The 18,907-nt window shown below is 40.1% G+C and overlaps 1 protein-coding gene across 2 annotated transcripts in view; it reads right to left on the reverse strand.

Annotated features, from left to right (window-relative positions):
• Nucleotides 1-18,907, reverse strand: part of MBD5 (methyl-CpG binding domain protein 5) — a 563,198-nt gene that overhangs the window by 128,995 nt on the left and 415,296 nt on the right. Inside the window, exon 9 of one of the 2 annotated variants that reach the window (XM_086957256.1) lies at nucleotides 18,558-18,631. In XM_086957256.1, the coding sequence (XP_086813382.1) occupies nucleotides 18,558-18,631 (74 nt within the window). Of the gene's footprint in view, nucleotides 1-18,557; nucleotides 18,671-18,907 lie in introns of both variants that reach the window. The other variant, XM_086957255.1, reaches the window with a different exon arrangement.

Genomic DNA, 18,907 nt, shown 5'->3' on the forward strand with positions numbered 1-18,907 from the left:
AAAGCTCAAAAGCAAAGTTTCCCAAACTGTGGGTAGCACCCATTGTTGGGCGCAAGCCGATTATTGGTGGGTGTGGAAGTCCAAACAATAAATAAAGACAAATTGGTGCCTATTTTTTTTACAACATGGGAATTGGTGTTCACAAACTCCTCGCACTTTACAGTCAGAGAAAAAAAAGTAAAGTGAATCATGTGACTATCTTGTTAGGGTACATAGTGTATGAATAAAAAGGCTTTAGGATGTCATTTTTTCCTGTAAATGAACTGTACACATTCAGCCGTTCAGAAAGCAAAATGTAAGCATATTTTGTGTAATTCTTTAGTGTGATGGAAAAGATTGTGTTGGGATTCCAAAAATTCAAGACGCTTTTTCTTGGTGATGCACAAATGTTAAAATTTTACTGAAACCCGATTTCCACACGTTATCATTTTTGTGCAATATAGTTTATCAGTAATTCTTTATGTCTGCTACAGTAGGTGTTCACATCAATGGAAAATATGCCGTCTATAAATGACAGTGCACCACCACAAAATGCTTACATTCGCCCACCTCATGTCAATTAAAGCTGGGTGGGTTGCAAACGTTTATCATGCTAAGAAGCAGGTTGTGGTCCTAAAATGTTTAAGAAGCACTGCTCTAATGGCTTAATCATTAGAAAAAAGAAAAGAAGGTAGAAGAAAAAATGCTCAAGTTTGAAATGACATTTCTGTTACACACAATCTTTCCAGAAATTCCTCACCTTATTGACTACTGTCCAGGTGCTTTGGTACACAAGGCGCTGACCGCTGTACTGACATCCATTCCTGGTATGTCTTTTACGGCCTCCCCCCCGAGGTATGCAGAGTGGAACTGATACGGCATCAATAACAGATACATCATACAATATGTATCGAGGAGTGGGAAGATTTTGGGTTGAACAGAAATATCATTAACAAGTACCATTCTTCTTCTAGATGCATCTTCCTACAGATTTCTCAACTAAAGCATCGACCCAAAGCAATTCCCTGGGGTAGATGGGATTACTTAGTGCTGATTAACCATGAAAGTTATGCATCAAAGCATCAGCCAGTATCCATCAATACGTGCTTGAGCTATGAAGCAAAACTGTTTAGGAAACATAAGCAAGGATGACACTGATAGCAACACCTTAGTCTGCACTTTTCTAGGTCATTTTATATCCAATGCAACAGTTGTTTCTCTGCCTTTTCTCCAATTATAACAGAAAGCTTGTATTTGTTTTAGTTGACTTAACATGCTCCACACTTGGGATGAGGTGAGGTGTTTCATATTTATGACTCAATGAATAAAATGCGTTTCGGTTGTTTTAAATTGTCTAGATTGATTTTTATCACACCACTTTAACAAAGAAGGGCTATAATTTATTTGATACAGACAGTTAATCCTTCTTCGCATAATATTCTCAGAGGTTATCACCTATTCTGGATTTAATCCAAGTAGTCTGATGGACAATCTAATACCTCAAACTTCATTTAAAGCCTCTACACATGGGCTAGGAACAGACTCATTGACTGAGTCACACACTTGCTTTTGGTTTCCTATTTGATGTTGACTGCACCACATAATACCTGGGTACACTGTTTTGAACAGTCTCTGAAATTTGTTGTCAACTAATTGGTTGTGTTTCCCTTTTTACTTATAGTACAGCATCAATGGGGTGGCACCCTATTTAATTTGACTACCTCTAAGCCCATAAGATCTTTTTGACTTCTGGCTCTTACTATTGCTTTGGCCCAAACAGTTTCAGTCTGGATGATTATCCTACTCTCATGATGGGTCCAAACGCAGTTAAAGTTGTGGTAATTGACTTGTTGGGATTTAATCACTCCAACTATGTTCCTGATACACAATCCCTGTATAGAGTGCATTTTCCTTGCCCATAGCTTGCTTTATTGTGTTACACACCCTTATATGTTACTATTTGTCTTTACACCGTGTGCTCCTTTATCATTAAACGTTGTTCGAGGCTGAAATACTTGTCACTCTATTCAACAATTCATTTGACTTCTGATTGTTTTTCATTTTCTTTTAGCTTTATTAGTTTATAACACCTACATAGGACAATAAAGCTACTGACAGTAAACGTATGGAATATGTTGCTTAACATGTAAGCATCTATTCGTAGCGTGTAGTACCATAGATTCATGTGCTTAGCATGCTTCTGCCATCTAGTGTTGGGCTCAGATGTTTACAACTTGTGTTATTTCGAAGAAGTTCTTCGAGTCACAAGGTACAGTGACTTGTCCTAAAGTCTGTTGCGCATACTCATCGGCTCCTTTGTTAGATTGATTTTAGCTCATCGGGTAAGCTTAGGGTAGGAGCAAGATAGTAAAAGAAAAGCTGAGCATGCAAGTAAATAGTAGGGTAAAGCAAAATATTAACAAGTAAGTAAATCTGTCAATCAACAGCTGCTGGGGAGGAGGGTGGGTGCATATGAATCTACGACCCCACATGCTACGAATAGATGCTTACATGTTAATTAACATAGTCCAGTAGTAGCATGTGTTGGCCATATACATATATGCCTAGCATCAAATTTAACGTTGCGGTGGTTAGCTGGTGGTTGACAAAGATGTTTGAAAAAGTGTTTGTAATACAGCTCGACCCACTCTAGTCTGTTGAGTAGCTATGACATCAACACAATAATGTCTTGTGGCTGTATGTGGGTTATTCCATGGAGCTGCTTTACAAATATACGCTAGTGGGATGTTTCCTACAAAGGCCATTGAGGCTCCTTTTTTACATGTGGAGTGAGCTCTTGGAGTTCCATGAAGCACTTTGTTTGCTTTGCAGTAACAAGTCTGAATACATTTAACTATCCATCTGGCTAGTTCCACTTTGGATATTGGAGAATCTTGCTGTTGCTTTGCGAATGCAACAAAGAGCTGTTGTGTTTTCCAGAAAGGTTTAGTTCTCTCTATATAATACATTAATATCCTCTTGACATCTAATGTGTTTAGAGCTCTTTCTGCCACTGAATCCGGATTAGGGAAGAAAACCGGTAGCTCTAATGTTTGGTTGGTATGGAGGGCTGAACCTACTTTTGGTATGAATTTAGGGTAAGTACGAGGAACCAATTTTGTTGTGAATATTTAGAAGAAAGGCTCTTCTCATGTAAGTGCTTGGATTTGACATATTCTTCTAAGGTAAGTGATAGCTTCTAAGAAAGCTACTTTACATGTGAGGAACTAAAGAAGCGGCTTAAAGGGTGGTCCTATGAGTCTCGTAAAAACAATATTAAGGTTCTAGAGTGGTGCTGAAGGGGGGGGAAGGTGGAATGACTCTTTTTAAAACTTCCATAATTGCTTTAATCATTGGAACTTTACGAAGTGACATATGGAATCTGTTTTGGCTAGAGCGGCTAAATGTGATCTAATAGATGTGTAGGCAAGTCTGCTTGTTAAAGATGGCAGAGATAACCAATAAGATCTAGCATTGTTGGCGATAGTGGTTGGATTTATTTACCTAAACAGTAATGTACAAATCTCTTTAATATTGTGGCATTATACTCTTGTGTAATTGGTCTACCTGTTTTTGTTTTTTAGAAAATCCAATTCTAAAGTTTCAGGAGTCAAATCGCTACACTGAAGTGTGTGGCGTTTTGGTGTATTACCCTCCTGTGGTCCTGGGTTAGAAGATGCGGCCAGAAAGACAACTTCTCATGTGGCACTACTGATGGTTGTAATAGGGTTGAGAGCCATGCTTGTCGTGCCCATATTGGGGCTATTACGATTAGTATGAGGGATGTTTTTGTTAATGTCTGCACCACGTATGGAATGAGTGGAAGAGGGGGGAAAAGCATAAGCAAATATCCCTGACTGATTGATCGATAGGGCATTGCCTATACCCACCTGGTGAGGCAAACTAGAGGCAAAGTTTTGTCATTTTGCGTTGTAGTATGTCGCAAATAGGTCTAGCCCGGGAATTCCCCACCGCAGATGAGTGAAGAAGTGTTTTTTTGATTTCCCACTCCAGTACTGGTTAAGGAGTTCTGCTTAGCATATCTGCTAAGTCGTTGTCCACCCCATGTAGGTATTCAGCTAGGAGGTGATTTTGTGGTGTATGACCCAATGCCATGTGTGATCTGCTACAAGAGGGAGCTGCAATAAGTGCCTCCACCCCCCCTGTTTTTTAAAATATAATGCATTGCAGTCATGTTGTCCATACATATTAGGGCTATCTTGTGTGTGAAGATGACTGCAAAAAGCATTTAGATCTATTTGAATCCCTAGAAGCTTTAGTTGATTCATGTTAAAGTGTATTTGGGATTTGGACCATAGACCGAGTACTGTGAGGTTCTGCGTATGTGACCCCAAAACCTGAAGGGACGCATCCATGTTAATTGTGATTTGCGGAATTGGGGCTTTGAAGGGCTGCCCCGGCAACAGTTTGTTGTTGTTCCACAACTGCAGAGAGCGATGGGATGCTGGCCCTACCAACACTTGATCCTGTATATGCCCCTAAGGGTGAGACCATTGTGACTGAAGAGTGCGTTGAAGGCGGCTTATTTGTAATCAAGCATTTGGTACTATGGAACTCTATGATGTAGATGTAACACTAGATGGAACGTTTGTACCCTTTCAGGACTGGTATAGGCCTTGCTGTACCGGAGTTCAATGTTGCACCTAGAAATGGCTACACTTGTAAAGGCTGCAGATGCAACTTTGTGGTGTTGAGTGTAAAGCCTAATTTGTGTAGCAGGTATATTACCCTTTGTGTGGCCTGCATACATTGTTGTTAGGTGGGACTTTTGCTGAGCCAATTGTCCAGACAGGGGAACGCATGCATGCCATCCCATTCTGAGATGAGCTGCTACCACTGTACGGCATTTGGTGAATATCCTTGGAGCTGTAGTTATTTTGAGTGGTAACACCTTGAACTGGTAGTGCTGTCCGTTTATTTGAAAATGGAGATAGAGTTAGTGCACTGGTTGTATAGGAATGTGGAAGTAAGCATCTTTGAGGTTAATGGCTGTCATGAAATATCCTTGTTGTAGCAATGGTATCACATCCTGTAGTGTGAACGTCTGAAAGTGTTCCAAGGAGATGTAACTGTTGAGTGGCCTGAAGTGTAGAATAGTTCTTAAGGTCTCATCTTTTTTGGGAATGAGGAAGTAGAGTGAGTATGCTCTGTGACCCTGATGTTGTTTCAGAACTATTTCTATTGGTCCTTTTTGAAGGAGAGCTTGAACCTCCTGTTGGAGGAGTGCAAGATGTTCTGGTGACATATTTTATTTGCGGTGGTACTGTGGGTGGGGTATTTGTAAGCTCTAGACAATACCCATTTGATAATCGAAAGAACCCACTGGTCGGTGGTAATTTGTGTCCATTGGTGTTGGTATTGTTGTAGCAGTTCCTCTACTGGTGTTATATGTTGAGGGGGGGAGGCTTAGATTGTCACTGTTGGCTAGGTGTGATGGATTTAGAGGTGAAACCCCAACCTCTTCCTTGATTATTTTGATAGTGTTATCTGTAGTAGGATCCTCTGGAGGACTGGGGCTGGTAGGCACCTTGTGGTTTTTGTGTATTGCCTGAATCTGCAGATGTGCCAGGTCTTGTTGCACGTCCGTAGGGCACCCATGTCTTTTACTGTGTCTGTAACCTTTTTTAGTTTCTCCAACATGTCATCTACTTGTGGCCTGAGTAGGTTTTGACCCTCAAAGGGTAAATTTAAAAGAAGATGTTGTAAATCAGTCAAAGCCTGAGTCCCTGGGGCCTACTAAGAATGCTAGTGTTTACCTCCATTTTTGACGATATCGCTCTGAAAGATGCTGCAATAACTCTTACATTTCATACCATTGGGCAGGGTTATAACGTGAAAGGTGACCTACAGAATTGGCGATGCGTAGGAGATTAGCTGCTTGTGCGGCCACACGTTACTTTCCTTGTCTGTTGGGGTAGCATCTCCATTGCTCTGGGAATTAGCTCTTTTTTTGCATTGTGGACTACTAATAAATCAGGGGAAACTTGGCCATTAATATATGCTGTGTCTGATGGACATGCTTTGCATTTTTTGTCCACACTAGGAATTATGAACCGGGACTTCACTGGTTGCTTCGAAATTTCCTGTGTGGATTTGAGCATGCCCTCTAATATAGGCAGGGATTGCACTGTCCTATGCGATCTATTGAGTATTTCCAATTAAAAGTTGTCTTCCTCTTCTAAAGACTGAAGATCCTCTTTATGGTAATGAGCTGCCCTACTAATCACTTCATCATATGCTGTGCTATTATCTGGAGGTGAGGCCTTTGAGGGGTAGAGTTCTGGATCAGTAGCACCTACAGTGTTGGCTTCGTATTGATTCCATGGATCCTATATTTTGTCTGGGCACTCCTGGAGGTCTGGATAATATGGAGTATCATATGGTAAATCCTCCCCTGTATTAATGTCACCGTTGCGTTGATGATGGTACGGGTGATGAAAGTGGCTGCTCCGATGGACGATGCTCCAGCGAATGCATATGACCTGCTAATGTTGCAAGTGGTTGTAGCATTAGCAATATAGGTGGAGGAGGAGATTATACAGGCTTAAAAGGGGAAGTAGAAGGAAAAAGGATAAGGCTGGTGTGACTGTCCTTTCTCTTTTTCCTGGGAGCCATGACTTTCTCCTTAAATATTGTCTTCCTTTTGGGAAGTGTCTCAGCTATAGTTAGATCCAGTTTTGCCCCTACTTTGCCAGTGACTAGATGAATAAACAACGTTTTTCTTCCTTTGTCAAGATTATCTTGCAGCAATTCAAGAACTGGCTTAATAGCAGACTGCTTTGTTTTGACACGTCTGTTTTAGAGTCGAAGGTCTTTTAGGAGATGATATCATTTTGGACCACAGTGATATTTCGGCGCCAAAAGTTATCTTTGGATCCTTTCGGCTTCGACACATTATGGTGCTTCGAAGGTGCCAAATTCATTTTTGTGGGCACCAGCACCGAAGACACTTTTAAAGCCTTAAACTTTGACGCTGGTCAAATGCTTTGCAGGTGGAGGGACTGGGGTCCGAACCTGTTGTCGAAGACCACCATGACCCGAGGGCAGTGAGGTTCTGTGAGCCACTTTAGCTGGTTTTGCTAGGATATGGGAGGCTTTCGTCAGTGTACTCACCTGCCCTAGTGTGGAAGGTTCAGGTTTGCAGTCGGAGCCTTCTTCACTGCTTGACAGCAGTATAGGGAGGTCCATCTGCACCGCCTGTGCCTAGACATCCTCAGTTTTGTCTTACAGCTCTACTGACTGCTCCCCGAAAATATCAGCAGCGTCATTGGCATGTTGTGTCTGCATGGTGGAGTGGGCCAATCAACACTTCCTTTGCTGCTGAAGTGTCTTCTTAGATTGAAAAGCCAGATGCCTCACACAACACTTTGTCGTGCTCCTGAGACAAGCAGAGATTGCACCCTGCATGTTGGTCCTGCCTGGATAACTTTGCCTGATACTTCGAACAGAAGCTAAAGGGAGACTTTTCCATTCCTCGTCGAGTACATGGAGTTGGTGTCTGTAAATCTAATCAGTCGAGTAGGTCCCAAGCTGGGCAGGCGAAACGAAAAATTCAAAAGGAACACCAGTTGGTGGTGTGTTTGTCGAGTTTTCCGTCGGCGGTAGATGAAACAACAAGGTGCTGGAAGGTCCTCATGGTAGGAATCAAGCTACAGTCATAGTGCTCCGAGATCAACATCTGAACCTGATGGCGGAAAAAAAAAATCTAACAGAGGAGCGGATAAACATATGCAACACAGACTATAGGAGGAGTTACTATACCTTGTGACTTGAAGATTTTTTTTTTTAAAAAAAGAAACAAGTTGCAAACATCCGAGCCCAACACTAGATGGCAGTGGTATGCTAAGCATATATACCTACGGCGAACACATGCTAAGAATGGACTGTTCTACACCCCCATTAGCACAGGTGTCCACCATCCAGAAAGGGCTCAAACCTTACTTCATATCTCGGGAGTTAGCAGCATAGTGTACTTACCTTCTCCTTAGGTCTCTACAGGTGGGCTTATCAACATGGTTTTAGCACTTGTAACAAACAAGATATCGCCAGTCTCGCATGTAGTTTTCTTCAAAATCTGTTATATATGCCAAAACAAGTAGCATTATTAATTGTGTGACGGGTTCTGTATCTCATCGTCCTCCCATGGTCTGCTGGTGAGCGAAATACGCCTTTAATGGATCCCATATGTATTTGGGTCTCGATGTAAAGGGTTGCAAAGTGGTAAATATCTCTACTGCAAAATTGGTCAGCTAGTTCTCCTTTCTGGATACTCACAACTCGCCCAAGTCAATTGCGACTCTGGGCATAACCAGCAATAATGCCATGGCTACAAATTGTCTGCTGTTATTTGGGATCACTTTAACATAGCTCAGTAGGGTCACCAATGGGTTACATTCTAGTGTGCCCCAATCATTTGCATTGCAGAGTCAAATACATCTTTCTAGTACTGGAGGGTCGGCCAGCATGAATCTTACATGTTGAACAAGTCTGCCTATTTCACGTTGCAGTGTAGGCAGTGATGTGATCTGTAGGGGTCAATGTGATGTGTAACTGGTGTGAAGTACAGAAGGCATTAGAATTTAAAGCAGGGGGCTCTAACCTTTTCTGTAGAGAGAGCTACTTCCAGTGAAAATCATTGTGAGCTACTGAAGGCCAAGCCACTTGTGCAATATTACCAGACACCACAACGGCCAGTTATAATGAATTTAATCCTACTATTCATAAAGCCAAAGACTATGGTTTGAAGAAAATACTTTGACTAGGAGCACTATGACAGGGCTGCAATGTGTGTCAGTGATAGCGTGGTCTTTGGGGGAACATGTGTGCATATGGATGGGATATGTGTGTATGGGTGATTGATAGATTGTCATATCTACTTGCTGCACAGGATATAACTTTTAGCACTGTTACAGGCATAACACAAACATACAACCATTTCTTTTTTCAATGGGAGAAATTTCAAGTGCAGAAAAAGGTTCTGGAATTTTTTTTTATTATATGGAACTTTTTCTGCACATTATATTTTCCCACTTAGAAAGTGTTGCATTTACAAACAGCAGGCGACTTGCATCCAGTGGCCTGTAGACATGGTGCTATATTTATAACCGATAAATAGAGTCATTTTATTTTAAATAGGAGGAATTTTAAGTGAAGAATCATGCTCCTTAAACTATTAAGACTTAATTGACTTAAGTGAAAGTGGAGAAAAACATTGCCTCAATGTTTTATACAAATATTTGTATCCACTTTCTCCCATTTGTAAAAAACAATAGTATTTTTCAGTTATTATACTGGCAAAGGGGCGCAAGAGGTCTGCTGTTTGTAAATGCAATACTTTGTAATGTGATAACATTAAAGTTAAGAGTTAATTTAATCATTAAGTTAACGCTTCATTTTAATGTTTTCCCCTTTAAAAGCGTCCAGACTTTTGTTCTCATGCTCCAATATTGAGTTGACAAGGATTTTAATTTAAGATTGAAATACCTCAGTGATTCAATTCTTCACCTCTGTGTCCTGGGTCATAAATCTCACCCCAACACAGTTCATTATCAGGCCCTGCTATAATTGCAGCCTGAAGACAATAATGTAAAATAAACACAGCCTTCCCTTAACTTTAAAAGGAAAATGTGACCCTGTGCTTAATTAAAAATGAACTCAAGGCTGTTAGCTACTCTAAAGGTGTCTGTGAGATACTAGTAGCTCACGATTGACTGGTTGGAGAAACCTGATTTAAAGTGTAGGTTTTTGTGTCTATGATTAATGAACAGAAGCTTTGTTTGCATGCAGTAGTACGCCCACATTGTGTCAGTACTTTCAATCCCCAAGTCTGGCTTTTAGGCTTGACTAATGCTAGAATCATTATGTCTCTGGTCTAAGATTAGCATATACAGGCGAGAGATTCACTTTATCACTTCAGTAGAACTGACTATTTGGGTGAGTGGTGTTAATTCATGTGCTTCTTCCGGAAATTGTGCCAGCTTATTTTGAGTTGTATGCCTCAATCCAGAGTAAATACATCTAGTCGGGTAGTCTCACGCTTCGCTTTGAATTGTGTCAGTGTCAGAAACGTTCTAAGTATAAATAATCTACTTCAACAATGCCTGTCTTTTGACGTGTAGTGTTGACTCTGATTTCACTTGTGATCAGTAACAGGGTTAGGTGTCAGTAGTATAATGGGTGAGTACAAGAATTGTGTGCCGAGCCTCTCTCCCATGCAACCCCAGGTTCAACTGGTTGTGGCCTGGGTTTGAATCACAACCCTACGTCATGGCAATTCGACTAGTAGTAGTAAAGCCAAAGGCATCTTATCAGTTTGTTCTTACTCTGGTACGAGATATGGGAGATGTTGATTAAGATGGTACCAGCTCCAAGCATATTGTCATTGTGTTGCGAGGTAGTATGCTTCTAGGTCTTATATGGTAGGATTAGCATTTCCAATCCAATCCTCTGCTGCTTCCCTGCCAGATGAGTGTAATCAAAGGAGTTCAAGATGTTTTGAGAAATCATTTATTAAGAGGAATGGGAGTGTTTGTAAACAGATCTAAAAATCTAGGAAGAATAATCATCCTTTTGAGCACAATCATGATTGTTTTTCATATTTGAAGTCATTGATAATCATTGCAGGCAAGGTATTATGGTTACCAAAATCTGATCGTTCATGTGATTTACCCAATTCCAATTGTAACCATTTTTATGTGTATTGCACATGGATCTGGTCACGACGCTTGCAAAATTTAACCCACAATTCTGGATTTATGAGGAGTAATTTAAGCAATTGTTAAAACGGATTAGAGAAGGGCTTATAAATGTCGTCAGTCTTTTTAGCTTCCACAGTGCCTAGCCATAGCTTCCTAGAAGACACATGGCAATTTCCATGTGGAGGATGAGGCTGCCAGAGACAAAGATTTTTTGTCCCATAGTGTTCCATGTTTGTGGCGGGGGCATGAGCAAAGCATTTGGGTTCAAATATGCGGTGCATTCTTGTACCAACACCTTTTTCAATAAAGGAACAATGACAAGTCCGTCAGATCATACAGGGTAGGTCTGTGCTATCTAGCTATTTTCTGTGGACTACCAAGGCTGATATGTTTTTTTTTCTAAAGCAGCCAAGACCGGTTCTAATAATGCCTTGTTAAAAGGTAGTAGAGGCAAGCAGAGGGCTGCACGACCTCCTTCAAAATGTTAGATTTTGTCTTCATATAAGGTAGAGCCAACACCAATCTTGCTGCTTCATTTTATCCCAACTTATTGAAAAAAACTTCCTCCGAAGGAGGGCCAGAGCGATAAAGGATATTACTTTCAGGAGAGGTGTCCAAACCACTTTCACTTGATAAGTAAAAGTACGTTCAGTGTCATAAGAGGAAAGATACTTAGCCTCAGATTCATCTTTCGTTATGACCATATTCCTTATCCCGCATGGCAAGAGTATCAGAATTGGACCCAAATAGTTATTTTATCCAGGAAAATCTCCAGGACCTGGGAACAGGCTATGCCAAGGCCTCAGACTTCTTCAGAGGCCAAAGCTTATGGAGGAGCTGAGTCAGGCACCAGACTTCCAAACCTACAGAATAAAGTGCCCCCTTGAGCAATGGGCCAGAGAGTAAGAGAGCCATCCTAAAGAGATTTCGTTAAGCTAGCCAGAACTCCTCGTCCTGCAGGATCAGCCAATGGAATTGAAAACTCAGCCTTTAATGTCAGAACCTGCTCAGCCAAGGAGGAAGTGCCTGGCTTTGTAGAGTGATGTCAACATTATGAATAATCCTAGGAGTGAGACAGTTCAAGAAAAAGAGGATTTCTACTTCATATGGAACTTTGTGCTTTTTGTGGGAAGATCTGTCGGGGTTAGGGCATTGGCCAAAAAGTGTTTGGTCTCCCACTCCATGATGGACTTCGGGTGCATTGAGGCTGAAGGTGGGGGTGGTGGTCGGATCAACACAACATGCATGTGTGCTGTGGGTCTGACAACGATATCTTCTTGCAGAACCTGTGACAGAATTTAAACCTTAGGATACAGTTGACCTAATCGCTGTCGAAAAGCAAAGGAATTTCATAAAAGAATCCCCAGGAAGGGCTCCCAAACACAACTGATGAGGGGCAGAAAACAGGAATCTATGCCAGCACACTGGCTGGTACCTTATATACTCATTTATCAAGACCACTCCCATCTACCCACCCACCAGGGATGTAGCATCAAGGCCACATGGCACCACCTGAAGATTCTAGACAGCTATAACTGGGGGGGGGGGGGGGGGGGGGGGGGGAAGGTTTCTAAATCCAGTCTGTCAACTCAATGATTTTCATAAGGTGAAGAATCTTCACCATGATGAGTCCATCGGGAGAAAATATGCCTTTCCAAGGAGGAGAGCTAAAAAACAGGCTATTGAAAGAACCATAGGCCACAACAGAAAAAGAAAATTAGATACAACTTCCAGCAGAAAAGTTTTTTCATAGGCCGTCTGGTCAACCTAACAGAGGCTGGAGCCTCTTAGAGAGGGTTCCAGAGCACACTCAAGTCAAACTCGCCTTTTATAGCCACAAGCAATACCCTGCCTGCACAAAAAAGTAGTGTTGTTCCTAGCCAAGGAAATACCCTTGGGTCCCAGAATTGGACCAATGGACTGAGTTAGAAAGGGAACTCAGAGTGTGCCCTGGAGAAGCATGGGGTAAGATATGAGGTGCCTTTGCTCTGCCCCCCTCCAACAAGTTGGAATTCAGAGTAACCCTACAGACACCCGTGGGTCACTCCACGACATGCTGGATCTGATAGCAGATTTCACAAATTTATAATTCTGTGCTTTCACTAAAAAGAAAAAGACACAAATGCAATGTTTTACTATGTTTATTAATATGAAGTCTTGTTAGCTTGACATAAGTAGGCTTTGGAATACTTGTGTTTTCAGATTTTTTTTATGCAAGCGGTTTGTAGTACTTCACGCTAACTCATCTGCTCCCTTCTTACTTGTGCACCCCTAGAGCTCAGACGTGACCTTCATTATTTATCCAACAGTACACAATTCAGTTAGTTCTAAGCTCTTGTTAGTTCGGTAACATTTATAAAATATAATACTTTATGTTCTCGGACAGGACAGATTTACAACTGCATGGAAATTGTAGGTCACTTCCTTCAGCTGACCGAATATGAGGTTTTATTTTCGAATGAGGTATTGTTTTCTGTATAGGGTATAGCATAGGCTATTCGTTAGAATGTGGCGCAAAGGTTATTATCACGTGATGTGTTTTCTACTTACCTATTGGTTGTGCTATGTAATTTTCCTTGTCACACCACAGTGACTGCACAGTTTCATTGTCTGAATGCATAAAAACTCACCATTTGGGAAACAAGCCAGGGATCCTTCATGATCATCTAAGACAGCAGACTCCATGTTAGTTTGTTTATCACTCTATACTTAAAATTAACTTTAGGTTTGCTTCTGCTTTACTGAGCTGACCATATGACAAATGCTCCTTGATTTACATTTGCCTTTTGCTAGACTGTAACTGGTTTGAGTGATTCCTCTGTTCCTAGTTCGAGAGTTCTCAGCTTAAGCTCTTCATAGTTTCTGAAATCATTTGGATCTACTGGTCTGGTTTGAAGTAACTGCTCAAAATAAATAGAGCATGTCTTGTATTGTGGAGTAATGCTCAGTGAGTTGATATCTTGCAAGGTGCGAATTGTTGTGTAGTTTGTCAAGTGACACTTTAATTTGATGGTTTTGGTCTTGTTAATAGTATGTGAAATTCAAATGGCATTGTTAATGTTGTATATGAATTAGTGATTATTAATTGTGCTTGTTGGAATTTTGTGTTTTATGTGGTTTTGATTATCTGCTTCAAAGTAATCCAAGCTCTTGAGATACCATTATTAATGTTGGTTGTTTGCGGAAGGCGTGACTCAACAAATCAAAATACATCTTCCTTTAATGACACCTTAATGGCCAGTTGCATCTGATCTAATTAGGGTTGTCTCGTTTATTTCTTTGTGGATGATAAAAAGAAGCACAATCTCCACGGCAGATCTTATATTGGTCGGAGATTTATCTTGGTGTGATTGAATTTGTTTTCAAATTTGTCTCTAGTTTGCAATGAGCTTGATTCACTTCAGGTATTTCAGTACGCATACAGTTTCTTTGTTTTGAAATGCAGGCTTGGATCCCAAGTCTCCTTTTCAAGTTGAATTGTGATTGGTTAGCTGCTCATGTTGCTCAGCCTTACTGGGCATATAAAGTTTCACTTGAAGGATCAACTGCTCACTATATGTTGCTAAATTGAGGTCTTAATATTTGTCTCTGGCTACATAAAAAAGCAAAAGATTACTGCTAATGATAAACTGACACAGTTTTCTTTACTTTAACATTAGGAGTATCTGAAATGTTCTATATATGAGGCGAAAGACTAGCTAGCTGGAGGTGTTGAATGAATGGGATTATGTGGTGACTGACCAGCGTAAGAGAATGTTGAAGGATCAGTTAGAAAAACAGTGAGTCATTGGATGGATGCTAACGAGTGAGTGCAAACTAAAGCATGGAGATGACATGGTTGAAGTGGGAGTACTTCATGCAATTGTCAAAAGAGAGACAAAAAGAAATAAACACACAATGGTAAAAATTAAATTAAGGATGAGAAATAACGGATTTCTAGTGATTATGACAGGTTATTAAATGATTTGTTGAATTCAAGACCATTTCTGTATAATGATGATCGAAGTCCACAAGTGCAGGAGCGAGGAGCCACAGAGCCAAATCCTGCTTTACAAGCATCAGTAGAGAGTATACCTACTAGTGAGTTTCCTGATGTACTACCTAGTACTATTGCCATGGGTGTTTCAGCAACGAGAGTCAGAAGAAAATGATATTGTTAGACTTGAACCAGAATTTGGAGAAATTATCAATTGTAGAATAAATGATGAAAGTATACCGACATACAGTGCAGAAGAATTGAGATATTTGAGTAAGGAAGCAGCAAGACATGCATGATGCATATGACAAGCTTGAATAAAAGCTGGATGAGCTTTGCGTTGATTCGTATAAACAGAGATTGTGCAGAAATTACAGAATGGAACTGAGTGACAATGAAATACGGAAAATGGAAAGTGTCAGCTTGAGAATAAATGTGAGAGAATGTATACAACTTATAAAGCCTTGGGAGAATTTGAAAGGGTGAAACAAAATGGAAAAGGAAAAAGAAACTAGAGCGAAAATGGAGTGTGGAATATCCAATGAGAGAAGTGCATGGAGGTGCAAATGTTCACATACCGTGGGCAAGGTCTCATCTCCTGGCAATTGCAAAAAACTTTCAAGTTTAGAGAAGAACCAGCCTAGTCGTATACCGAAGCATAGAGATTGGGGCAATTTCAAAGAGTTTTTGGTCAACTTGAAGACACTGTTTGGGATCATTATTCCTAAAGATTTGTGGTTGGAGTGTAATGCAATTGCAAGTTGGCTAGATGAAGAACCACCAAGGGTTAAGCCTCAAAATGGCCCATCAACTGTTATGCGTAATTAGAAGATAGTGATTGACAGCTGAAGAGTAAGTGCCACAAAAATAAATTGGTTGAAACGAGTGACACAAAAGTCTAACGAATCAGTGAAAGCATAATATGAAAGACTAATGTAGATTTGTCTGCAATACAGTGGAGTTGATAACGCTGCAAAAGACGGTGTAAGTGGATTAATGTTAGTGTTAGTGTTGGATTTGCGTCCAGAGATTAGTTCCCATATTCAGCAGAGTGTGATGTGTTGGCAAGCAGAATTTCAAAATAAGATTTTTAAGTATGGCAGGCAGTATACTAATTGTTTTAATGAAAAAAACAGAGGACGATTAAAGAAAATGTCATGGTGACTCAGACAAATAATTTTTAGAAGGTGGAAAGAAAAGCAGCTTTTAGCAATAGACAGATTCTGGTTTTTATTCTCGTTTTGTTTCAGGTGTGAATTTGGGAATGCAGGATGTTGGTGTGTAAAATACTGTTTTGCAATTTATGCAGGCTGGAAATAGCATCAATGATGAAATATATTATGCTAAACAGAACGCAGAATTTCCAACTAAATCCTGGTTTTCAGCAAAATCCTTCAGCGATGAATCCTAATTTTCCTCAAATGCATTCACGCTCTATGTTCCTAATGGACTGAGTCAAATGCAGGTACAATGACACTGCCTGAGGGGGAGGACAATTGCAAGCTTGGTGCTATCATAAAGGTAGACAAGAGTGACCCTTATGTAGCTGGTTATGTGAATGGCCACCCAAAACAATTTTCCAATGATACAGGTGCTACCCTCTCCACAGTGAGATCGATTGAGGTTCCAAATCAACCCCTCTCGAGAAAATAAGTCCAAGTTGCAGGATCAGTATTAAATTTGCCTCCAAATTTATGACGCAAAGTGAAAGAGGAAGCTCGGGATTTTACGAAAAAATACATTGATTAATAAAAAGTGCAGTCTCAGTGGAAATAAAAGTAAAAACAAATGCAGTGTTTCCTCGTAATCCTTAGTAAAAGAAAACTCATGAAGCAGAGGAGGGAATGGCATTTGTTAATGAGAAAATGACTGAGCAAGGCATTTGAAAATAAGTGCTAGGATGGCTTTGCAACTCCCTGATCACGGGAACTTAAAAATCTAATGTAAAGTGAAGAATAGTGCAGGATTGTTGTCCTGTGGTACTAGTCCTGCTGTCATTTTGTTCAAAATTCCTTCTGAAGCAGAGTGGTTCACTATTCCCGATTTGTGTCAAGCGCTTTTCTCCACCCCCCTTCACAGGAATAGCCAGTAACTCTTTGTATTTACATTTTTAAATAGAGCAATGGTCTGCTGTCGAACCACACAGTGGTAAAAGGAGAGTCCACAGATTTTGTCCTGAAATTTGAAGAAAGATCTAGAGAGTTTGCACATTCTCTGTAACTCAGTTCTGGCGCAAAACATTGATGACCTGATGATTGCACCCAAAAAAAAAAAAGATTGCAAGCTTGACACAATTGCATTGTTGAACAACTTCATTAAGCCATAAAGGGTCACTGACAAAATTGCAATACTGTCCAAAAGAAGGTTTTTATATGGGTAATAAAAATAGAGTGTAGAAAGTGTCAGCAGAACGTATCACTGCGATTCTGAAAACGAATCCACCAACGGCATCAAAAGAAGTGAGGAAGATTTTGGGAATAGTGGACTACTGTCGTTAGTGGATTCCAAACGTTTCCCTGGTTGCAAAGCCTTTACATAGGATTACTGATTGTAATGAGAGTTATTCAGTGCTTTGGGACGAAGAACACATTAATCCCTTCCTGGAACTCAGACACAGTCTCTATATGGCATCCACTCTTGGAATGCATGATTATGAAAAATAATTTTATTTATTCTGCCATGAGAGAGAAAGGGTGCTCACTTTCAGTACTTATTCAGCAACACGGAGGAGCAAAGCAGCCTGTGGCTTAGTTTTCAGGTACGTTAGAATCTGTGGGCACTGAACGTACAGGCTGTTTAACATTTTTTCCCATACCTGTCTTGCCATAGAGCACAGTGAAGTGATTATGATGGTTATACTCTTACTGTGTTAGTAACTCATTCAGTTGAAATTTTGCTGACTCAGTCTCAAACTCGACAATTCTTGCAACTGAGAATGTCTCTATCAAACATTGCAATACCCCAAATCCCACCACACTCTTGCCAGTTCATTGTTTAGATTTCGATTAGGAAGACAATGACTGTGACCATGATTCTATCAATGAAGAGTTGTGCACTAAACTCCACCTGATATTTAAGATGAACTTGAATAGGATACTTTTATTTTGTTTGTAGGTGTTTCTTGTCTGAGAAACCACTAATGTATTCTGAGAGAAGCAGATGCAGTTTGCACAACTGCTTACGTTGTTGAAGCATTATACTTGTGCAATGTAATCTCAGCACAAGTTGTGGAATTGATTACCTTTATGAGAGCATGCTGTGTAGCCATGGAGTGTTACAATTTACATAGGTAGCAAATATTGTTTTGGAGTGGTCCATTACTTTGGACAGCTATGGTCACAAAGGGGTTTCTTAATCTCCTGTGGTAGTCTTTTTAGACACAGGCCAAGAATTCTGGCTCTGTTTTATTCCCAAAAGAAACCCTTAAAGATAGGCATAGTCTGGAAATTATTTCAGAAATAATAATTGTTGTTATGGATGGAACCTAAATATGCGTGGTCAAAAAAGGCAGTTGAAATGAGAGGTGTGAAACCCATATGGTCTTAAACCTATTGAAAAAAGAATTGGTTGTGTATACCTCAATTTTATAAATGAGTAACAATCCTAAGATATAAGAATCTTGATAGGTTTTCTTTAATCAAGTGTATTTAATTAAATTATTTTCAGTGGGTATTCTAATACATTCAGTCAACCTAGAAACAGATGCTGTTATTCAAGTATTACAATTCTTAAACTTATATTTATGTTCTTTATCATTTCATGTCTGCAAACATTGATAAGCCTCCTACTGAAGGATTTGACATCCTGGCTGTGAAAACATAATTCCTAAAGCAAACAACACAGGTCAGTTTCTAAAAATAAACAGTAGACAAACATGAACTTACTTTCTATTCCTTCTCCTGGCTCTGTTGTAGGCTTCCAGACCTTCGGTTAGTGTCCTCAACTTCTCGGGCTCCACCTGAGTGAAGGTATTAACACCAAACCACATTACCCAGACCTGCAATTATTAAACACTACTTTAACATGCCTTATGGACATGCAAGTGATTAATTTTAGTGGACTCAATGTTCCAAATGACATCCCTCTTTATCAACTGTGTCTAAACAAAGACGTTATGAGATTGTCTAGTAGCATCATAACATAACTGAAGAAGCACTACTGAAAGGGTCTGTTGACCATATTCTAAATAAATGCCCTACACATATGCTCTTAGGATTATCCATATATATATATA

This window comes from Lissotriton vulgaris, chromosome 2_1 (assembly GCF_964263255.1).
Source record: "Lissotriton vulgaris chromosome 2_1, aLisVul1.2, whole genome shotgun sequence".
NCBI classification, from domain to species: Eukaryota; Metazoa; Chordata; class Amphibia; order Caudata; family Salamandridae; genus Lissotriton; species Lissotriton vulgaris.